Source organism: Lissotriton helveticus, chromosome 5_1, assembly GCF_964261635.1.
Source record: "Lissotriton helveticus chromosome 5_1, aLisHel1.1, whole genome shotgun sequence".
NCBI lineage: Eukaryota > Metazoa > Chordata > Amphibia > Caudata > Salamandridae > Lissotriton > Lissotriton helveticus.
This window is the reverse complement of record NC_136065.1, coordinates 1,092,202,300-1,092,226,997: the sequence shown is the minus strand read 5'-3', so window position 1 is coordinate 1,092,226,997 and position 24,698 is coordinate 1,092,202,300. Positions and strand designations below refer to the sequence as shown.

The following is a 24,698-nucleotide window of genomic DNA, read 5'->3' as shown; positions in this document are numbered from 1 at the left end:
AAAATTAACCCTTCAATTTGGTTTTTAGTCATGCCCAATCGTAGTTCAGGACTGGACAACAAGTTCTATATGCCAATGACCAGATATAAAATCGAACTCCCCAGGAGCCCTAAATTAAAAATACTTGGCTGTCCAATATCCCAGATTTTACACTTGCATGTTGCAACAGGACAGCTGACTGTAAAAGCCATCTATGTAGCTAAGAAAGCGATATTAGCTAAAAGGCAGAGTAAGGAGGTTCTAACAGTACAGGAATGGCTGCATAAGATCTGGAATTTGAGACATGGAGAACCCAACTGTGGTAATCTCAGTTGGCCCACAGGTGTTTCTCAAAGAATACAAACCTATGTTGTGACACAGACTGAAGAATTACACCGGAGGGCAACAATATTTGATCTCTTTAATGGAGCCAACCATCCTAAGAGGGGGCATGCCAATAGCCTGTGGGAGGTGTGCAAATTTACGCTGTCATGTCTGACCTACATGAAGTGCATTTCCTGTCAAAAGATTGATATGGAGAATGCCGAAGTCATAATTCTGGGAAATAATCCCAAACTCTGGCCAGTCTCTTTGGGTCCCTTACCCAAGGCGGTTGATAAAGATAAGAATGTTGGCTTCATTATGGATAGGAACCTTTCACTTAAGCTGCAGGTCTCCAAACTCACATCTTCTTGTTTTCCCATTCTCAAATGGCTCAAGAAAAATCTTTGACCGATTCCTTTGAATACCCAAAGAACGGTATTGCAGGCCTTGGTAACGCACATAAATCAGTGATCCACCGTTTGAAGATCATCCAGAATCTGGTCGCCCGTCTCCTCTTTAGGCTGCCTAGACATACTTCTGTCTCTCTTGCTCCAAAAATTACACAGGCTTAAGGTCGACAAGCGTATTAAATTCAAGGCCTTATGCTATATGTTCTGAGCTAGGCACGCCCTCGCCCCTTCATACATCCACGGTCTGGTGATACCCTATGTGCCCACCCATCCGTTGAGATCAGCCTACCTCGCCCAGTATACTATGTCCAGGTTTCGCCTGACCCACATGAAAGGCCGCTCTTTTTCATACTTAGGCCCCAAACTCTGGAACTCCCTTCGTATAGCCATCAGGAATTGCCATTCTCTACTGAAGTCTGAAGACTTTGCTCATCAACTGCCCTAAATGAGCTCAGGGGATTCTGCTTTCGTGCTTATGCACCCTGTTGCTGTCTGCTCTAGCGCCGGGAGACCCTTTTGGGTAGCTGTGCACTCTACAAGTTCTTTATTAATAATAATAATAATGCTGGTGTCTAGAACTAGATATGGTGGAGGGGGTAGGAGGGCAGATGGATTGGGGAAGGGAGGGCGGAGGTTTGGTGGACCTGGGGGCAATGGGCAGAAGCAGGAAGGGATCTAAAAGTGCTTTTGTGTCTTTCTTCAAAAGCATATACTGACAGCTGTCCTCATCAGGCTACAGGCTTGTAGACAAGTGCACTTGTAATTAGGAAAAGGACATTAAAAACAATCAAACTAAAAAATAAAAAGTATCTTAATCGTTTAAGTTTTGCACAAGAATGTCAAACATATAGGTCACTGGGGTAGTCAACCGCATGGGTCAAGCTCTGAACATCTCTCCTAACAGGGTTGTGCTCTCAAGAAATCGTAATTCAAGAAGGCCAGATTACCTGAAAGACAGGCTGCGATTTATCATATCAATCATTTTGCCTTTTAATAGTATACAAAAACTGAGAAGCCAGTTAGCATCTGTAAACAATATATGTACCTTGTGGCCAGTGAAAATCCTTACACAGTTTCCATTCAAAACATCCCAAAGTCTGACGGTCCTGTCCGTTGAACCTGTTGCCACATAATTGCAGTTCGGATGAAACCGAGTGGATGTGACATCTGCAAGATGGCCAGCAAATATCCTTAAAGGCTGATAGTGGTCTGTGGCCCATAAACTTTGGAAAAGGAAAAGCATTGTAGTCAGTGACACAAAAGAGGCAAAATCAGATAAATAAGGAATTTGACACATTCAAAGATTAATCAAACTTTAGATTGTACCATCTCTGCCAGAAGGATGATAAATGTTGAAAAATGTAACATAGCAGGCTGGGAAACAGTGGATTAATTAGTTATAGTCCGCAATATTACTTGCATTGCTGATTTTCTATAACAATGAAATAAATTAACAAGCATTGAAAATGCAATAGGTCTCGCAATAGAAGAGTTTAACATTTTTCGTTTTGCAAATAGATGAGTGGCGCTGCGTGGATGAGTGGCGCTGCGTGGATGAGTGGCGTTGCGTGGATGAGTGGCGTTGCGTGGGTGAGTGGCGCTGTTTCAGTGGCGCTGTTTCAGTGGCGCTGTTTCAGTGGCGTTGCGTGGCTGAGTGGCGTTGCGTGGCTGAGTGGTGTTGCGTGGCTGAGTGGCGTTGCGTGTGTCAGTGGCGCTGTTTCAGTGGCGTTGTGTGGCTGAGTGGCGTTGCGTGTGTCAGTGGCGCTGTTTCAGTGGCGTTGCGTGGCTGAGTGGCGTTGCGTGGCTGAGTGGCGTTGCGTGGCTGAGTGGCGTTGCGTGTGTCAGTGGCGCTGTTGTTTCAGTGGCGTTGCGTGGCTGAGTGGCGTTGCGTGGCTGAGTGCCGCTGCGTGGCTGAGTGCCGCTGCGTGGCTGAGTGCCGCTGCGTGGCTGAGTGCCGCTGCGTGGCTGAGTGCCGCTGCGTGGCTGAGTGCCGCTGCGTGGCTGAGTGCCGCTGCGTGGCTGAGTGCCGCTGCGTGGCTGAGTGCCGCTGCGTGGCTGAGTGCCGCTGCGTGGCTGAGTGCCGCTGCGTGGCTGAGTGCCGCTGCGTGGCTGAGTGCCGCTGCGTGGGTGAGCGGCGTTGCGTGGGTGAGCGGCGTTGCGTGGGTGAGCGGCGGTGCGTGGGTGAGCGGCGGTGCGTGGGTGAGCGGCGGTGCGTGGGTGAGCGGCGGTGCGTGGGTGAGCGGCGGTGCGTGGGTGAGCGGCGGTGCGTGGGTGAGCGGCGGTGCGTGGGTGAGCGGCGGTGCGTGGGTGAGCGGCGGTGCGTGGGTGAGCGGCGGTGCGTGGGTGAGCGGCGTTGCGTGGGTGAGCGGCGTTGCGTGGGTGAGCGGCGTTGCGTGGGTGAGCGGCGTTGCGTGGGTGAGCGGCGTTGCGTGGGTGAGCGGCGTTGCGTGGGTGAGTGGCGTTGCGTGGGTGAGTGGCGTTGCGTGGGTGAGTGGCGTTGCGTGGGTGAGTGGCGTTGCGTGGGTGAGTGGCGTTGCGTGGGTGAGTGGCGTTGCGTGGGTGAGTGGCGTTGCGTGGGAGAGTGGCGTTGCGTGGGTGAGTGGCGTTGCGTGGGTGAGTGGCGTTGCGTGTGTGAGTGGCGTTGTGTGTGTGAGTGGCATTGCGTGGTTGAGTGTCTCGTCTTCATAAACGTTGGACAGAGTAGCGGATTGCCTCGTTGACAAAGGCCACATAAATTAGACAAACGGAAATCCAGGTAAGCACACACTGACACGGGAACTGAACAGAAAAAGACAAGCATGCACATGCATTAAAGGACATACACACAAGCCTATGAAAACACATACAATGCTAAACTAAAGCACTAGTTAGTCAGATGAGACGTTATGCAAACCTTCTTTACACAGTAATCCCGCACCAAAATTAAATAGCAGGGCTAGATTTTCCTAGAGGTTAGAGAAGCTATGTGGCCATTAATTGAGATAGATGGCCGCGTATGACAACTCCATGTTTGTTCTGGAGTGGTTTATTGTCCCAGGAGAGCCGCAGAATCTCATGTGAAGCAGAGGGTTGAGGAGTGTCCGCATTTTGGCAGCCCCTTTATAACAAGCATGAGATGGGACCCGAAAACACTGGAATGAGAAGGGGCTGAAAGGAGCTAGTGACAGAGTTCAACTGGAGGAGAGGTGGGCAAAAACAATGAAAAGGTGGACAAGGGAGGAGAGAAGGAAAGGTGACAGAACTGCTGGAGGAGCAAAGAGGAGAAAAGAAATGCGACACGGCGGGCAGGGGAGGGGGCGGAGCGGGTAAAAAAAAAACAAGACGGAGGGAAAGGCAGATAAGGGGAGGGGGGAGGAGAAATGCGACACGGCGGGCAGGGGAGGGGGCGGAGCGGGGAGAGGGTGTGAACAAATATGTTTACTCACAAGTTAAGTAATTTCACTCCATACCTTCTGGTGCTAGCACATACAATTACATTAAGAATATTACAGTGAGTGGATTGATTTTGTTACGGTAATTTTAGCAACATATCTTCGAGCAGTGTTTTCACTAGACTTCAATGGAATTAACAATATTTGAGGATTCTGTCAATTATTCAATCGTTTTAAGGTCTGTTTCTTTCTGATGTAAACAACGAGAACACTAGCAAAGGAGTAAAACGTGATGTGTGCGAGTGATTAATCAATGCTTGTACTGCGTCTGTGTGGTGTTTCCTGGTGCGTGTCTGTCCGTTTTCCCGTGCATTTGCAGGCAAAGGGAGCTTAACCCCAAGCATGAGATGGGACCCGAAAACACTGGAATGAGAAGGGGCTGAAAGGAGCTAGTGACAGAGTTCAACTGGAGGAGAGGTGGGCAAAAGCAATGAAAAGGTGGACAAGGGAGGAGAGAAGGAAAGGTGACAGAGAACTGCTGGAGGAGCAAAGAGGAGAAAAGAAATGCGACACGGCGGGCAGAGGAGGGGGCGGAGCGGGTAAAAAAAAAACAAGACGGAGGGAAAGGCAGATAAGGGGAGGGGGGAGGAGAAATGCGACACGGCGGGCAGGGGAGGGGGCGGAGCGGGGAGAGGGTGTGAAAGCAGCAGGGGACTGGAGTGCGGCTGAGGGAACTGATGTGCACGCGCTTTTAAGCTCAATGAGCATGCGCATTGAGCTTAAAAGTCACGGGCACTGCAAGGAATCGCCACGATTCCTTGCAAGTTAGTTAAAGAGTGGTTAAGCCCCAATAGTCTCGCAAGCTCGATGCGCATCGACAGGCGAGACCTAAAAAGGGCAAAATGATCAGAAAATGTTATGATTTACATTAATGCTAAAACATTTAACTTCCTTTCTGCTTAAAATCCATACAGTTTCAATGAGCAACACTCCATCTTCTATCAGCATTATTTTTTTAATGTAACTAATATCAAAGAGTAACTTATCCACTTATGACACTAAATACGTTGGCTTGTTTTAAGAATCCTAACTTGTGCTGCTGTCATTCCCATTATCTCCACAAAGCACTTGTATGCTCCAAGCCAAGCTACAAAGGCTTCTCAAACCAATCGTCCTATTACTGTTTAATGTCAAACATAGATATTGAATCTAAAAACTTTGCTTTGTTAATAGGCTGGACAAAATTGTGACTACCCTGGCCCATAGGAATCCGAACGCTGTGCGTCCATGCTGGACGTGAGCTGTCTGCCCTAAGCATTCTGATCCTGGTGGGTTTTGATTTTGTGAACTGGGCTTCCCACTATTAAGGTCCTGGCACATACGTTTGCATCCCTTGGATCCAGTTGTTGGTCAATGGCAACCTATGGCCCCTTTCCCAGTGACTGTGGAACCAGTTGAGGTCCTTTTTCTGCTGGCCCTTGTGATCGAGCAGCTGCAGGATTTATCAGGCAAGATGCTCAGATGTGGGTCTTTTGAAGGTGGGAGGGAGGAGGCAATTTGGACAACAGAGTTTCTATAGGGAGCTGGGTTCTTGTTGCAGTACTACCGCCCCTCCCCCACCCCCCCCCCACACACACACTTTAGCCTGGTATTTGAGGCAACTTTGACTGAAGTGTACTGGGTTCCTACTAACCAGGTCCCCAGTGTTTGTTCCATAAAGCTGTACAATTGTTTCCCTAATTGGTGAAAACTTTTGTACCCTATGTGAGTCCCTAGTAAATAGTACCCCTGAAACTTGGGGCCTGAAGTACTAAAGTGGGTCCATAAGGACAGCAGCACGAATTGTGCCACCCTAAGGGACCTCTCACCAGGCACATGCAAGGCTGCCATAGCAGACAGCGTGCCTTGGTGCAGACAAAAGTGAAAACACAACAAGTCACCCATCCACGTGTGTCATGTCCTTAACACTGCATGTAATATTTGTAAGCCACACCTACAGCAGGCCTGACAGCCCTAAGGCAGGAGGCCGAATATTACGTGAGGCTTACCTGCATGTGCTGGTGTGCCCTATTACTGCTAGTAGAAGTGACAAGGGAAACCATTTTAGAAACAGGGGCGGCTGGTGGCATTTGAAAGTGGTAGGGCGTAAAATTATTTGCATACTGCACTGCTGCGGCAAGCGAGCGTAGCAACCGAGACCAAACAACCTACTGGGGCATCAGGGGGGTGTTTGCCTATTGCACTCTCCTTATCTTCCCCTGCCTGTCTCTCACTCTTTAGCAATCTCTGCTTGTAGCTCACTATTTAACTCTTTCTCTAGCTGTCTCCTCTGTCTCACACTTTCTATTTAGCTTTCTATGCTTGCTTCTCGCTTTCTCATTAGGTCTCTGTGCCTGTTCTCACTCTCTCATTAGGTCTCTGATCAGGTCTCTCACCCTATTTAGATCTCTCTGCTTGGCTCTCACGCTCTTTAGACCTATGTGCCTGTCTCTCTATTTAGATCTATCTGCCTGTCTCTCACTCTCTTTAGATCTCTCTATATGTCTACATGCCTGTCACTCACTCTTTCTTTAGATTTCTGTGCCTGTCTTTCTCTCTCTTCAGAGTGCTCTGTCTGTCTCACTCTCTTTAGATCTCTCTGCCTGTCTCTCAATCTCTTTAGATCTCTCTCCATGTATCCCATTCTCCTTCTCTATAGCGCTCTCTCCATTTATCCCTCCCTGCCTTTATTGCTGTTTTCGTCTCTTGCACTCTCCTTATCTTCCTCTGTCTGTCTCTCACTACCTCTCGCTATGGAGCTCCCCTGCCCGTCGCGGAGTCTCTTTAGCTTTCACAGTCTGCCAAACTGGAGTATGCAGCTGAGGAAATACAGGCATGAAGTGAAGTGTGAATACTCGCACAAAGACTGCCATGCCCCCATCCACCTGAAATTGGCATAAAGCAGGCGTTGCAGCGTAGCCTCACCACTGTCCTCGTGTAAAATGAAGATTGTAGGCGCGGACCAATAACTGTGAACCCTTCTCAGACGTGACCCCATCACTCCGGTCCTGTCGGGCTTGCACTGGCTGACTGACTCCTACAGGCTAGCAGTATGTGTGCTGTGGTTATTTTTGTTTTGTGGTTGAGTTCATGTTTTATGTTCGATAATCTGTTGCAACAACAATTGCAAAGACAAGCGGCTGGGGATAGTTAGTTCTGTTTTTTCAGCTAATGACCACAATCACAGCAGAGTACCCCGGGAATGAAATTGATTCAGAAGAGCAGCAATTGAAGGACAATGGTGGCATTGAGAAAGTTACAGGTAGGAATAAAAAATAGACTGTTTATTCAGTATTCCAGGAAAAGGCACTTGAGCATGCACATAGTTGTGAATTCTCATTAAGCATTCTTCGACAATCAACAGACCATATCTGTACCCAAATGATGAAAATACCTTACTTGATAGCAGATATGTTGCGTGCTGTTATAAGCGACTACACACGCACAAGTCCAACTTCAGGTGTGAAGTGAAGTCGACGACGAGCAACAGGCACAGGCAGCATACTGTCCGGTGTCAGGACTCCAGACAGACTAGGCGGGAGCGAGCTGCGAGCAGACAGACAGCGTGTGTCCCGAAATGGCCAATCACTGCATGGCTTCACATGAAGTCACACAGTGATTGGCCATACAAGTGCAGATGCGGCAGTGTGACACCACCCAGGCGCGGCACCCAATAATGGATTGCTGCGCGGTGGACCATTGGGACAAACCAATCCTGGCGCTGCATGCAGCGCCAGCATTGGCTAGGGGGGCACAGATACCATTCGCCCCTTTCAACCCTGGGGAATGCGGCCCTGGGGGTGCTGTATGAAACAGCACCCCTTGGGTCACGAGCTAAGGGGGAAGAAGTAAGCGCATGTGCGGGCTGAATAAAGCCCAAATACAAATGCGCAGTTTGCGCACTACTACTGCAGCGGAGTGTGAACTGTCACTCAAGCTGTAGCAGCTCAGCCCAGCCCAGCCCCACCCCCTGGCGCCGCGCGGGTTGAAATGCAGATGTTCACATTCAGGGCAAGGAAACCTAGCTGACAGATGCCGTTATACAACTAAACTGTTTTAGATACATTGCTATGTTTACCTTGAGCGATACTCAGTAGTACTGGGGCCTAAGCATAGCCCACTGGTCGACCAGGTGCAGGAAGACATGCAAGGTTGGGATTCGCTCCCACTCTTTTGTTGGGAGGGCAGCTCTGTTCATGGTTTTGCCCCTAAACTACTGCACTTTACAAAATTACCCCTATCTGACCACACTGTGCTTCTTTCCAGAGCAGCATGCCTGAATCCACACTTTTTTCTGAACCAGTAAGCTGCCAAGAGAATCTTTTACTAAACGTTTATAGTCTGCGAATGGCTGTGGGTTGGGAGTGGCAGATGTTTAGCTTTACTACTGGGCTGCCCAGCTCATCTGTCAGCGACTGGCTTTTTGGTGACAGAGAAGACCCAGCCAACAGAAACAAGATCACCCTGTTCGAGGGGCCCGAGAGTCTCTGCCTACTCGACAGCTCAACTATCCTTCCCACCCATTTGCCTTAGTTATGATGGTAACTCTCGAGTGCTGGTGCAAGGCACTGTGATGGATAGGGTGGGTCAACAAGCCCACATGTGCGACCCCACTTTGGCAGGGAATGTGGCTCACAAGCACCACAAAACAGGAGGGTTTCCACGGGGGCAATATAAAATTCAGAGAAATTAAAGGAAGAATTTGCGCTTTACAACTCCCAGTTTTATGGATATCTCCAAATACGGCACATGCTACAGGCACATAATGTGAAGTTGGCTACCATACCAGACTTCTATTCACCAAAGGTCAAGCAAAGTATGGGACCACTGGTGAGGAAGGGGCTTTTCTGAATTCACAGATCCTTGGTAATAAAACCCAAACCCCTTTGGATCCATGGGGGATCAATGTAAACAAGATTTAGGTCCAATGGAGCTGGAGGAATGGATCAAAGTGAAGATGGGTAACCATGTTCTCCTCCACTGAAAATGTTGAAAGAAAAGCGGGGCAAATAATTAATTGAAACTAATTTTGCCAACTAGTTTTGTGAAGAAGCAAAAAGGTTAATAAATCAATAGTATGGGCTCAATGTGCAACATTATGGGATGCTCCCCAATAGCCTTGAGGGAACACACTGTGCTTAAACAGTACCAGGGACCCAAAAAAAATAAATCACAAATGCTCTTAGCTGCAATCGTCATATCATTAAGGTAGTGTCAATCCCACCCCCCTCCCCAAAAGTAAAACTGTTTGAAAACAATCAAAACCTGCTCTGCTAGTGACAATGACACTCTGGCCCAGCCACCTACATGCAGTCACATGTCCTCACCTACATAATTTAACAGCACAACATTTTTAATACTCTCCATGGGGCAATACAATGGGGACAGGTGCATGTAAGCAAATTTGACATGTGCCAGTCATACATATAATTAAACATCCTGCAGGCACTTGTAATGTAAATCTTGATTTCCTACACACATCATTGAAAGGTAGCAGTGCTTTAAAGATGTGCAGTGTTAGTTTGGATTAGAGACATTAGAAAAACAACCCTCGAAGCACCCCAATGTAATGATTTAGAATGACTAAAATCCTAGTATTTAAACAGTGCTATTCACAGCATCCTTTCGAAACAGCTGCTTGAATTTGAATTTAAAACATTTGTAGAGCGCGGCATACACCATGCGGTTTCTTGGCGCTATATATACACAAGGTTCGACAAACGAAGCTAAGGCAGACTGGCCCTAACCGTAACATAAGAAACAATTTTACAGGGAAAATGCTTGTTTAAACAAAAAAGTTTTCAGGTCTTTACGAAAGGAAGGATAATGGGAGGCAAAACGTAAATGGTCGGGGAGGGAATTCCAGAAAGTGGGAGCCAGAGTTGAAAAATTGGCACCTCCCCACTTCTTTCGTTTGAAGCGCGGAATTTGAAGGAGGGATTTGGACGATGATCGGAGCTCTCTGGCAGGAACGTATTCACTGATCAGAGAGGAAATAAAAGCGGGAGCAGACCCCTGGCGAGCCTGGAAGATCATGCAACCAGTTTTAAAAAGGGAACGCTCCTTGACAGGGAGCCAATGAAGCTCTCTGAGGAGGGGAGTGGAGTGATGAGAGCGCGAAAGACCATACACCAATCGTGCCGCTTGGTTCTGAACCAGCTGGAGCTTCCACAGGCTGTACGCAGGAATGCCGTTGTAAAGGGCATTGGCGTAATCCAGCCGTGAAATCACCAGAGCGGACATGATCAGTTTAAGTGCCAGAGGGGAAAAGAAACGGGAGACAGTGCGAATAGTGCGGAGAGTGAGAAAACAGGAGGAGACAACAGAACTAATTTGTGAGTGTAAGGTGAGTTGGTTATTCACCCTGACACCCAGGGTTTTGACTGTGGAGGAGGGAGTGGGGGGAGGACCAAACGAGGGGGGCCAAAAGAGAGAGTTCCAGGGACTGGAAGAACCGCCTGTAAGAACCAACTCGGTTTTGTCCGGGTTCAATTTGAGATGGTTGTGGTTCATCCAGTCCCTGATGAAAATCATAATAGACTGGAAATTAGAAATAGAGTAGGGAGAAGAGGTGAGGTTGAAAATGAGCTGGAGGTCATCCGCATAGTTATATACGGTGACCTCCAGCTGCTGAAGAGCAAAGATTAGAGGAGAAATATATAGATTAAAGAGTAAAGGAGAAAGTGAAGAGCCCTGGGGAACACCACAGGTGACATGAAGTGGGGTAGTCGTGAAATCCCCCAACCGAACCGCCTGGGTGCGGTCCCTCAGGAAGGACGATAGCCAGACCAGGGCTGAGCCCTCGATTCCCGCCGCTCTGACACGTGAAAGCAAGATGGTATGGTCCACCGTGTCAAAAGCGGCGGAGAGATCGAGGAGCACCAGCGCCTGATGTTTATTCTGGTCCAAGCCTTCCCTGAGGTTGTCCAGGACCGACACCACAACGGATTTGGTAGAGTGCCTAGGGCGGAAGCCGGCCTGACGAGACGCCAAGCCTCCATTTACCTCTACATGGGTGCTGAGTACCGAGGTGACATGGCGCTCAAGCACCTTCCCCAAGTAGGGCAGTAGGGAAATGGGGCGGTAGTTGGCTAGAGTGGACGGGTCAGCGCCGGGCTTCTTTAAAATGGGCACTATTGTGGCTGATTTAAGTGCGGGGATCACGACTCCCTGAGTAAGAGAGCTATTGAGGAAGGTGATTGGGGGCTGGGGGCAGGCAGAGTAAATCTGTTGCAGGACTCCAGCCGGACAGATGTCTGCCGGGGAGCCAGATTTAACTTTGGGCAGCATCTCTAAAAATACTTCTTTGGTAAGGGGAGGGATTGAGGTGAGACGGGACTGAGCAATAAGGGGACAAGGGTCAACAAAATGAGGGGAGGGAGGGGGGATATTTGCCTTGATAGTTGCGATCTTGTCCAGAAAGTAGGAATTTAGTTGGTCACTCAGGGCCTGAGTGGGAAAGGATTGGGGTGAGGTCCTGTCCGCGTAGGCTAAATCGTTAACTATGGTAAAAATCTCCCTAGGTTTATTTTCCGCTGAATGAATTTTTGTAGAAAAATATATAGTTTTGGTGGCTAAAATGGATTTTTTGTACTTTGTTAACAGTGAAGAGTATTGGTTTTTCAGTAGGGGGCAGTAGTTTTTTCGCCACTGCCTCTCGGCTTGTCGTACGGCCAATTTTTGTTCCTTTAAATCTTCACAGAACCATCTATTGGAGTCCTTGAGTCGTCGAATTGAAATACGGCGAAGTGGGGCAACCGAGTCGCAATTTCCAGCAAGCCAGGTGTTAATAGCAGTGGCTTGTGAATTGGAAGAGAGGCCTAAAAGATTGGGAGAGGAGTTCATGAGCAAGGAGGTCAGTGAGGGGAAATCAACCCGGTTCCAATTCCGCGCCCAGGTGTTTTTGGCGAGCGGAACCTTGGTGGCGGGGTTGAGAAAGAGAGAAAAGGAAATAAGGTCATGGTCGGACCAAAGGCAGGGGGATACACACACAGGGGATACAGAGAGATTGAGGGACCAAACCTAGTCTAAGGTGTGACCATGGGAATGGGTAGGGACGAATATATGAGGGACGAAATTCAAGGACTGAAGGGATTCGGTGAATTGTTTGGAGGGGGTGCACTCTAGAGGGTCCAAGGGCCAGTAGTTAAAATCGCCTAACACAAGGACAGAGGCGTAGTTAACCACCAAGTTGGCCAGTAGGTCTTGAAATGCTGGTAGAAACAAGGAAGAAGGCTGGGGTGGGCGGTACATTAGAAGACAGGTAATCGGAGGAGAAAAAAAGGAAGAGCGGGCCACAAGGTATTCCGTGGAAGAGATAGGGGGGATGGCAAAAGTTGAAAATTATAATCTGAGCGGGCAATTAAAGCTACGCCGCCACTGGTCCTGCCCGCTGGGCGGTCGGCGCGTAGGGCGACATAGGAGGGGGGAGGGCAGCCAGGAGAGCAGGTAGGGAAGAGTCACAGAACCAGGTTTCGGTCAGGAGCAGTAAGTCGGGCTTTTCAGAGTCAAGCAGGACAAACAGCTCATGGTGGTGTTTGACCGCTGACCTGGTGTTAAGCAAGATGACGGATAGAGGAGGGATGGGAAGGGGCGGGACAGGCAAGGAAGGGGGCGGTAGCAAACATACAGGGGGGGAGAACGAAGGAGTCGAGGGAGAAGGGATAAGGCCTAATGAGGCGATGTGGCAGCGGACTGACTGACAGCGGCCAATGGCCCTGCAGAGTAATGAGCTCCCTAGTAGAGTATGACAAAATTTGGGCATTACGACGAGGCCCTGGGCCTGGTCGGCCGCGGACGGGCGCAGACTGGCTTGACTTATGCGCGACTTCGGCGCGAAGTCGGCGCTCCCGCTGCGCTCGTCCGCTGCGCTTCCGCCATGCCGCCATTATGTACTAGAGGTGAGGGAGCACTAGACCGCTCACCTGCAATGAGTAGGTGCAGGGCGGAAGTGTATTTGCCTGCAGGAAGTGACGCTCGAACTGACCCTCCGCACAAACGGCACAAGCCGGGGCGGACCGGGGCCACGAGCGTGAAGAATGCAGGTAGGAATGCGCTTGCTATAGTTGCAGCGTTACACAGCAAATAAAGTAAAAATAATAATTTCCAAGGTGGAAGCATTGTTAAAAACAACAATACGAAGAACATAAGCAGTCCCTGACGACACATCACTTAAATTCTCATGATGTGAAGCAGGTCTGTTTCTCCCATCCTGGGGCACATGTGTGACCCACAGCACAAAAAGTGAAACTAACTATGCTTCACACACTGCACTCAGTCCTGAACTACACTTGGTGATGGTGATCGCGACGGGACAAAAGGCAGCTCTGACACATTTTGCCATACTATCCCCATACTTCTAGGAGTGAGTGCAGCGAGAAAGCACAACTTCAAGGAGAGCTAGGAAGAGATGTACCCTCCAATGAATTATCAACACGCAATTTAATCTGGTGGCCTTTCCTCATCTGCTTTCCCTTCTCTCATCTGCTTTTTGCTCTCTAAACCCGTCTTTGGCACCCAAACCTCTATTCCTAACCAAAACAATTTCAGCAGTTAATCTCTCATTTACATTGCTCACTCATTCACCCCTCAGTCTTAATGCTTCTTCCTTCTTCCCCCTCGCTTTCCTCTACCGTTTTCATTTCCTTCTCCATTCTCACCTCCGTAGCTCATCTTTTCTCCTCCTCCTCCTTAACTAATTAGGAGCTTGGACCCGCTGAAAAGAAGAATTTACCACTAGCTCTACCCACTACCAGAGTGGCAACCAATCACTGTAGTTTCTTTATAATCCCACTAACTAGCACTTCAATCAGTGACATACTATTCATGTATGTCAGTATCCTTTGTGTCACTTTTGAGTCTTAGTCCCCACTCCGTTCCCCCAATCACACACAAATGCATGCACCGTTTTAAAAATAGAACATTGAAAGGAAGCCATACATGAAAAAGAGTGAATATCCCATAGCATATAAATGCCTGTCCAGTGGCTACGTCCAGTACCTTCACTAGCTACTTAGTTTTAGGGTAGTCTAGAATTTCAGTACATGAAAAAGGCACTATGAGGAAGAGAACTGCTAGATAACTAATGTTTTTGGATCAATTAATAAACAAAAGCCAGATTGTATTGTGCCACTCTACCAAACATCGAGACAGCACATTGGTTAATGCACCTGTTGTAGACGTGTGCAGCTTGCACACCAAAAATCCAGATATCCAACATTTTCAATTTCAGAGGTTAGAGGGTAGTGCTATATAATAAGATGTAATTGTAATTGTATTGTAATTGCATTTGTATAGCGCTTACTACCCCTGACGAGGCGTCGAAGCGCTTTTTTCGGCAAGTAGCACGCTTCTCTGGGATCCATAGAGAATTAGTGTTGAATTAATATACTGAAACAAGCAAGTCAATTTTAAGTGGTGGATAGGTAAGTCAGTTATTTGAATTCGGAAGGATAGCAGAAAGATAGAAGAGGAAAAAAGGTTTGTATTTATATATCGCTTGTTACCTATAATGGGGTGTCGAAGCATGCTAATCCGGAAACCCATAAAGGATTAGTGGTGAATTAGTATGGAGAAATAGGAAAGTAATTTAAGTGGTGGATTTTAGTCAGTTATTTGGAGTGAGAAAGATAGTGGAGAGATAGAAGGGGAAGAAAGGTTTGCATTCATATAGCACCAGTTACCCCTGATGGGTGTTGAAGCGCTTTTCTGGTGAGTAGCACGCTACTCCGGAACCCATAAAGGATTAGTGTTGTACATTAGTATAGTGAAATATGAAGTATTTGAGTGGTGGATATATTATTCAGTTATTTGGATAGAGAAGGGTAGGTGGCGGGATAGGAGATGGAAAGAGGTTTGTATTTATATAGCGCTTGTAACCCTGATGGGGTGTTTAATTATTGGCGAGTAGCACGCTACTCTGGAACCTATAAAGGATTAGTGGTGAGTTAGTATAGTGGAATATGGAATTCGATAAGTGAACATGTTAGTCCGTCATTTTGATTGAAAAGGATTGTGGAGAAACAGAAGAGTGAAGGACTTTTTTATTTCTTTTTTTAGGTCATAGCAGTAGGAGGCGGCTTTTGGATGAGTAAAAAGGGTTTTTGGAGGGGAAGAGTCAGAGGGAATTGTTTAGAGGCTTATTTTGGAGGATCAGTATAGTAAAAGAGGTGTCAGGTGATGCAAGGAGGGGTAGAGTAGGAGAGAGTCTAGAAAGGGTTATTTTGGGGATCATAGTAGTTATGGGGTTTGGAATAAATGAGTGTGGATGTAGAGGATATATTGATAGATGCATATGGTGAGAAATAGGGTAGTGCATTGGTAATGCTAAATTAGAAGAAAGTGATAAATATATATATATATATATATATATATATATATATATATATAGATCCATAAGTACATTGAAAGTATATATATGCTTAAGGAGGTAATTGTATGTACATTAAAGATATTGATAGAGGTACAGGATGAGAAATTGGGTAGTGCATTGGATATGCTTTTTTAGGAGAAAAGTAATAGACACAGATCCAAGTACATGGAGGTACATAGATGCACAATAATTATTCTACATGTTCATACAAAGCAATACACAAAGATGGGTGCATATCTATAGTGGGAGCAAATTATGGGTGGGTATTACTGAAAGGGAAAATGGGTAGCATCTCTGGCCCTAGTCCTGACCGGTCTCAAACAGGCTCAAACAGGCAACTGCCCTTGTCCTCTCTGCCCTTAGCCTCTATGACCCCTCCAGCTAATGGGAACCCTAGCCCTAACATTATCCACTCATGACACTACCCCTAAAATCTGGAACCAGTAGGAGACCAGGACCTTACAGCCAATCTTAGCCCTAGTCCAAGCAACCAATCAGTTTAAAAAAGCCCTGATCTCTACACCCAATAGAGGCCCTAGCCCTACCAGTAGTCCCAACCCAAGTCCAAGCAACCAATGGCACAAGAAGCCCTAGTCCCTAATTCCAATAGAAAGCCTAAACCTACTCTTAGTCCCACACCTAGTCCAGCAACCAATCACACCAGAAGCCCCAATCGCTACTTCCAATTAAAGGCCTAACCCCAGCCCTAGTCCCACCCTAGTCCCAACAACACAGGAAGCCCTAGTCCCTACTTCCAATACAAGCCCTAGTCCCTACTTCCAATAGAAACCCTAGCCCTAGTCCCAACCAGTCACTAGTCTGAATCACAGACCCAGAAACCAATCAGAACCCTCAAATGCCCAACCAATGAGGACACTAACCCTAACCCAATTGAAACATCAGATACAACCACCAATCAGTGTATACATGTACCAAACAATAGCAGACTATATTAGGTCCCAGCTACCTCAGACAAGGTTTGCTGGCCAGGGAGTTGGAAGCTGCTTCTCTATTCAGAAATCTTCTAGAAGATAGGCAGGCTCAATCCACACTTTGGACTTCTGCAGGTAAGGGCCTAACAAACTTGTGCTTTAACAATACTGTTTGAATAAAACCGTACCCCCTCTCCTGGCCAAAAAACGAAGTGCACATTCCCTATCAAATACAGTTTCAACAGCACACAGCAGATTACTGCTATCTCAGAGCACCCTCTGATGTAGAATATCCCTGTTGTTGGGGGGGGGGGGGGGGGGCTGGTTTTACTCACTTGTTAACACAAAATGTTGGCTGGCGGGGCACTGCTTAACATACAGGTCTTGGCACAGAGCTAAGGAGAAATTTGGAGGGGAAAAACTGGTAGTCATGTGGAATGAGCGAGAAAAACTACAGAGTTCAGACTGCAAATACCACAATTCAACAGGTTAAATGGAAGCAGTCACGGGCAGGAATAACCACAAGTTTAAACACATAACAGGTAGCCGAAGCCGGCCAAGATGGCGGACAGGCTTCCCTAGAGCTCCGGTCGGCTGGCCGCCACACCGAAGATGACAACTGCCACCACACACATGCGACACCCCCCGCTGGTGTGAGAGGCCCCCGAGACCACCCTGGGAGCCTCTGAATGCGGCGGTGTGGCCGCGAAGTGCCTGCACGGACCCGAGCCGATCGCCGGCGGATCTCCCCTAAAATGGCGGCGCAGGGGCTAACGTCGGAGGTCCAGAGCGACCGGTGCGGACCTCCCGTTAACGGGATCCGAAACACTTCGAACACCCCAGAAGACATCCTGCGCGCCCGGAGGGCGCTGCCGCCCGGGCACCTGACACAGCGGTACCATCAGAGGAGGTCTCTCGGCAAGGACGCGATTCCCCGGCCCGCCGAGGACCCCCAGCGGACCCGTGAGACACGCACATCCGCCGCGCCTAAACGACCTGGGTTCATATGTGTGCGGCCCCTGAAGACACAACTGAGTGAGTGCATGCGTGTGCCTTCGCTGCCCCCGAGATCTGGTGTTGAGACCCGGAGCGTTGAAGAGTAGATGTCCCCGCGGATTCCCCGATCCAAAATGGCGCCACCCGAGCAGTCCTGCGGGGGAGCCGGGCAGTGAAGCCCCAGCGACCTGCCGGGGCCCCTGCGACCAGCATCCCGAGTCTTCAACGACGCACTGCCACCGCGGGCCCCACGGCTGCAACAGGTGCCTAGACGCGACAGCCCATGCGCTCCACAGTCGGTGAGCCCCACACTCCATTGCCTGGACCGGGCCCCACGGCGGCCTGTTTGAGACCCGCTGGGAGCTACTGACCCGACGCAACCACCCCCCTGAGAAGCGGAGCGGTGGGCAGAGGCGAGCGACAGTGAGGGAACACACCGGAGGCCTCCCCAGCCCCCGGCCACCCCGGCAACGCGGCAGAAAGGTAGGGAGTGCGGGGCAAAGTGAGAACACACCGAGAGCCTCCCCGACCCCCAGTGAGTGCGCGCCACAGAATCCCCACAGAATCCCCACAGCTCGGCGGCGGCCGGCCCACCCGGTCAGGAAGGACTGCACGGCGAGAACCTTTGGGGCTTCGACCGGCCGACATCGCCACGGACGGCGGCTCGAAACGTCTCTGGCAGACCGCGGCTGCGGCGGGTGCCTGGACCGGGCCTCACGGCGGCCTGCTGCGACCCGCTGGGAGCTGCTGACCCGACGCAACCACCCCCCTGAGCAGCGGAACGGTGGGAAGAGGCGAGCAACAGTGAGGGAACACACCGAAGGCCTCCTCGGCCAACCTGACAACGCGGCAGAAAGGTAGGGAGTGCGGGGCAAAGTGAGAACACACCGAGAGCCTCCCTGACCACCAGCGAGTGTGCGCCACAGAATCCCCGCAGCCCGGCGGCGACCGGCCCACCCGGTCGGGAAGGACCGCACGGGGAGAGCCTTGGGAGCTTCGACCGGCCAACATCGCCGCGGACGGCGGCTCGAGACGTCTCTGGCAGACCGCGTCGGACCGACAGGTCATCCAGGCCACCCATGGAACGACCACAGAGGACGGTGACCACGGCGCCGGCCCAGAGACGATCACCCTCCCCAGGTCCCTCACGCGGCTCGAAGTCCGGAGGGCCGCTGCAGGAGTCAGACATGTCCACAAAGCTTGACAAAGTTCTAGCGGCCATCGAACACTCCCGGGTGTCCATGGAAACCAAATTCAGGGAATTGGCCTCGGACATTACCCTGTTACGTGACGACCATAGAAAATTGGCGGATAAGGTTAAACAAGAGAGTCACACGCTACATGAACTGAAACCACAGATCCAGCTCAACCAAAAAGCCATCAAAGAATTGAAGGAGAAGGTCAACTTCCTGGAACGCAAAGCAGACTATTTGGAGGGGCGCTCCCGCCGGAGTAACATACGCCTGATCAACCTGCCGGAGGGAGTGGAGGGGGAAGACCCGATTCACTACATTGAGACATGGATAAAAAGGTTCACCCGGGCCCATGACCTCACGCCATTCTTCTCCGTGGAGAGAGCGCACAGGGTTCCGACCGGACGACCTCAGACTGGCTCCCCACTCAGACCATTCCTGCTAAAGCTTCTGCACTATCAAGACAGGGACACGATCCTACGAGCGGCCAGGCAAGCGAAAGTCCTCAGAGTGGAAGACAAAAATGTGATGGTGTTCCCGGACTATTCACAAGCAGTGCAACGTCAACGCGCCACATTCCAGGCGGTGAAGCAAACCCTACGTCAACACAAGATACAATATGCCCTCCTTTTCCCAGCCCACCTCAAAATTATCCATGAGGACTCGACACACTTCTTCACGGACCCCGCGGAGGCGAGACACTGGTTAGATCATCGTACTCAGCCCCGGTCAGACCGTGAGGGTACACCGTCGAGTTCCGCATCTAACAAACTGCAGCGGCTACGATCCAAGAAAGTCACTCTCAAACAGATGAATCGACCGCCGACGCCCAGCACCAAACGCGTCCCGGACTTGGAACAAATCATAGCGGACCGACGGAGGGCCATACAGGCGGCAGCGGAGGTCCGGCAGCCAGACGCCGAACGAGAGGAGGATCGGGGCCCTCACATCTTCACATCCGAGGACGAAGGCCAAAGCGATGCCCGCACCTCCAGAGACGGCTCAGCTTCTCCACCACTGGTGACTCCGCAGACGGCGGACACGCTCATCTGAAGGCTGCTGACACAGACTGCGGTAAGGCCGAAATGACAGAACTTGCTCGCCGGCGAGGGACGTCGGGAAACCACACTTAAGGTACTGGTGGCAGCATATGCACATGTAGAGACGCGGTGTGGCGGGCGGCCTAGACCTGGGCCCACGGCACCACCGTCGCACCACCCCCTTACACCAAACGAACTAGAGACAGTACGAGATGTACAGTTTGGACTTCTTGTGCCTCACAATAGGCCCCTTCGGTTGGGACTGTTTCCCGAATGTTGTTTTCATGTTACACCCCTTCCCCTTTTACCCTGATACCCTCACGGGAGAGGACATTTGGTCGCTGTGGAAACATGTCTGGAGGGAGGTTATACGGGCGAGAGAGGCTCAGGTTACGGACGATTGGTGGTGGGAAGACCGACCAACACAACTGACAATCTCACATGACAAAATCCCCTAATACGGATGTTACCTTTATCACACTTAACGTCAGAGGGTTGCACATGGCAAGCAAACGCTATGCGGTTTATGCTTATCTAAAGAGACAGCAGGCCCACATAGCTCTCTTACAAGAGACTCACTTGACGACGACGGAAGCTAGCAGATTACAGAAAAAGTGGAGGGGCATAGTCTGTGCCACGGGGTACTCTGCATTCGCCAGGGGCACACTGATTTGGGTCAGACCGGGAGTCCCCTTTCGTGAACAGGCCAGAGTGGTGGATAGGGAGGGACGCTATGTACTACTGGAAGGGCAACTGGATGGACAGTCTATCCTGATCGGTAGTATCTATGCCCCCAACGTGGAGCAGAACGTCTTTTGGTCTCGCCTCACGAACACGCTGGCACATCACACACACACACCCCTTGGCTACTGGGAGGGGATTACAACTGTGTCTTAAGACACGACCCTCGACCGATCCCACCCTCGACCGATCCCACCCCCCACCGCCACGCTAACCACTTCACAAACAGACGGAGTTCTTCAATACATGGGTTCAACACTGGACATTGACTTCTAGAGCGGACATACAGGACTCTCGAGCAGCATTGGAGGTTAAAATTTGGGAAGTGGGCTCGGAGGTCACGCTCCTACGGCAGGACTTCAAGAACCTCTCCGCCAGAGTGACCGAGACTGAAACGCGCATTGGTGAGGCCGAAGACTCGATCACGACGCTCAAGAAAGATATGGCGGAGCTACAGGCGTCACACAAACAGCTACTCTGGAAGGTGGATGATGCGGAAAACAGGGCCAGGCGCAATAACCTCCGCTTCGTGGGATTTAGAGAGGGAATCGAGGGGAACAATATGGCGGCATTCTTACATGCATGGCTTACGGACACTTTCGCAGAAGCCCGCTTCTCATCTTGCTTTATGATCGAAAGGGCGCACAGGGCGCTCCTTGCGAAACCCCCAGAGGGCGCCAGACCCAGACCAGTGATCGCCCGCTTCCTAAACTTCGCTGACAGAGACTTGATATTACGTGAAGCGAGGAAGATGGGCAACATCCGAATGGAGAACACCAACATAATGATCTTTCCGGACTATAGCCAAGAAGTCCAGAGGCAGCGGAGATCCTTCGACTCAGTGAAAGTCAAATTGAGATCATTGAATATGACATATGTTGCTCTTCCCGGCAAAGCTCAAGGTCGTCTACAAAGACAAAGCACACTTTTTCAACCATCCGGACGACACATAGGAATGGCTGGAGGAGCGACCGATCCTCAACAGTCGGGAAACGGCAGGGAGAGAGGAACTGGCGAAAGCAGCACGAGAAAAGGCGCGGTGGGGCTCACCTCAACGGCAGAGGAGGAAATCCAGGAGACTACACGCGAGATACACGGGGACCCCGTACCAGCCACGCCCGTTGGCAGGCACCAGGAGAGGGAGATCTGAATCGCCGGGGACATCGAGCAGGGCGCACAAGTCACCGATGAGGCACCAGGACCAGGCATGTTCGGAAGGGGAAAGGGAGCGCCTCAGGGACTCAGACAGGAATGATGAGATGTCGGACAGTGACCAACATTCATTGCATCCACTGGAAGCAGAGATACGACAGCTAGAACTGGACATACCCGATAAGAACTGCAGCACGGTACCGACCACGCAAGATTCCCACTCCTGAGCGTGGAAGAGGTGGACTGCTGGATGGTCGGTCGGGACACGGACATGACACGCAAGTGGCCACAACCCTTTTAGTTGTTGTTTTCTTTTCCTTTGTTACCCTTTTCTGTTTTCAGGAACAGTATATTTGTTAGTTTAACAGTTGTTCCATCGCCTGGACGCAAGCACAGGGAGTGGTATATACCTCGGCCAGGGAACACACCCGGCGTGGGGGATACATCACGGGCTAATACGGGCAGTTATTGTGGGACATAGTTGAGTAGAGGGAGGGAAAGGGGGGGGTGACAGACCGACTTCTGCCGACGGCTTGAACCTTGATGAGGTCGAGTCTGGAGGGGGAGAGAGGTGGGGAGGGGGGAGGGAGAAGGGCCAGAGGAGTTGCTACAAGTTGGGGAAGTTGGGGGGGGCAGTGGGTAAGGGTACACGGGAGGGAACACGGTCAGACACATGGAAATCAAATTTGTCACACAGTGGCAAGGAGCTCCTACAGAACTCCTGAAGCGTTGCACAGTATGGCAGGTACATTAACTACCACAGAAAGATTGCACAGGGGGATATCCATTTTGTCATGGAATGTTAATGGATTGGGGTCCAAAATTAAGAGAGGATTGGTTAATGCATACGTCAAGAGGCTCGCACCGGACCTTATCCTCCTACAGGAAACACACCTGAGGGAGGGACCATGTACATTCCTAGCGAGGGGACGATACAAAGTCTTGACACACACGGGCTACACGTCAGGCGCTCGGGGAGTCGCGATCCTAATTGACAAAACACACCCCTTTACAGTGACGCGCACATGGAGTGATCCACAAGGTACATACGCGGGGATACAGGGAACATGGAATAGAATGCACATGACGGTTGTCTAGGTGTATGCCCCACCGAAACTACAAACACGCACACTCAGAGAGGTGGCTTCTATCCTGCTGGAAACGGCAGACACGATGCAAATAGTGGGGGGGGACTTCAATGACATAATGTCGGAAGAACTGGATCGTTCAGGTTCTACACGTAGAGGGGGGACACAAACAGCACTAGCGTCCTATATGGCAGAAATGGGGCTCACTGACACATGGCGGTGGCGACACCCGACGCAGGAGGCATACTCCTTCTATTCAGGGGCACATAATACCTTCTCCAGGCTAGACTACATTTACGTGGCAAGGCAATACTTGTCAGAGGGAGATGAATTCACGTACAAGGCGAGGGGGATATCGGATCACTCCCCCCTGTATGCGAAATTGGGGAAGAACACGGAACGAAGGGAGACGGAATGGCGCCTGGCAGCATGGGACATACAAAACCCAGAGATACTACGTGGTCTGAGGGCGGACATAAAAGTGTACGTGGCCGAAAACGAGGGTTCGGTAGACTCCAAAATTACCTTTTGGGAAGCCATGAAACCGGTGTTGAGAGACAGGAATAAAGGGAGACTGAGAGACGAGCGACTCAGGCAGCACAGGGAGGCGACTGCGTTAGAAATGGACATCCTGACGTTGGAGGGAAACTACCATATGGACAAGGGGGGGGGATATACTGAGGCAGCTGCAGGACAAACAGAGAGAGTACCGAGAACTGATGTCTAATGAGGCAAAGACGCAATCCTTAGCAACGTTACACCGCCTGTACGATGTAGGCGACAAATCGGGCAAACTGCTGGCATGGTTAGGCAGAAAAGAAAGATCGGCGCGGTGGGTGACCCAAATCGGGAGAGACGAGGGAGGTTTGGAAACAAGCGACAAGGGCATTGCAGAAGCATTCGCACAGCACTATGAGAACTTCTATGGAGGAAGAGACCTCGGGACAGTGGACGAGGCCAGGCAATATATGGTAAACTTAGATGTTCCATCACTGGAGGTAGAACTCAGTGCCCCACTAGAAGAGGGAATCACTCGGGAAGAGATAACCACAGCAATTAATAAACTGAAAACGGGGAAAACACCGGGACCCAACGGGTTCCCGGCGGAATTCTTTAAAAAAACGGCCGACCTGCTGACCCGTCACCTCTGGGACCTGTATGCCGAAGCCTACGAGACAGGGAGCCTCCCACGAGATTTAGCATTGGCAACCATAGTACCAATCTACAAACAGGGCAAGCCGGTGGAGGACTGTGCCTCGTACCGCCCCATCTCGCTCCTGAATATGGAGGTGAAAGTAATGGCTATGATTCTGGCGGCGCGCCTACGAACGGTCATCCCCGACCTTATTCACGCGGACCAATCCGGGTTTTTGCCGGACAGAGCGACGAAACTCAACCTCAGACTGACGCACAACTGGCTCCAAGAGGTGAAAGATAGGCCGGAGCCGCATTGGTTCCTGTCATTAGACGCTGAAAAAGCGTTTGATGCAGTTCACTGGCCCTTTCTTATGGCGGTATTGGAACGGTTTGGTTTTGGTCCACACTTTCGGAGCTGGATAGGGCTGCTGTACACGGCACCGACGGCACGGGTACGAGTGAATGGATGTCTCTCGCGGGAATTTCGAATAGGGAGAGGCACCAGACAAGGATGCCCGCTGTCGCCCCTGCTCTTCACACTCACAATAGAAATATTGGCAACCAAAATTCGACAAAATCCCGAGATCCATGGTTTTACGGGGGGTGCAATAAGGGGGTCTCAGGAAAAAATCTCCCTTTATGCTGACGATGTATTGCTATACATTACGAACCCCGAGGTCACGGTAGGGGCGCTGTTCAAAGAATTGGAGGACTTCGGGGCGATGGCGGGCCACACCATCAACTGGCATAAGTCAATCCTATACACACCGCAGGGAGCAGTACAGGGGATAGCGCTACCAGATCGCCTACTCACCACTGTGGAGGGGTTCCAATACCTTGGGGTTTATATAACAGTGGACGCGAAGCTCTCATTCCAGAGGAATGTGGGTCGAATAATGAAGGAGGCGGTGGAAGACATGACAAG

The 24,698-nt window shown here is 50.4% G+C and overlaps 1 protein-coding gene across 1 annotated transcript in view; it reads right to left on the bottom strand.

Moving 5' to 3' along the window:
• The window catches only part of TAF5 (TATA-box binding protein associated factor 5), a 275,231-nt gene that overhangs the window by 63,881 nt on the left and 186,652 nt on the right, over nucleotides 1–24,698 (bottom strand). Inside the window, exon 9 of the mRNA XM_078643693.1 lies at nucleotides 1,759–1,936. Coding sequence (XP_078499819.1) covers nucleotides 1,759–1,936 — 178 coding nt within the window. The remainder of the gene's footprint in view (nucleotides 1–1,758; nucleotides 1,937–24,698) is intronic.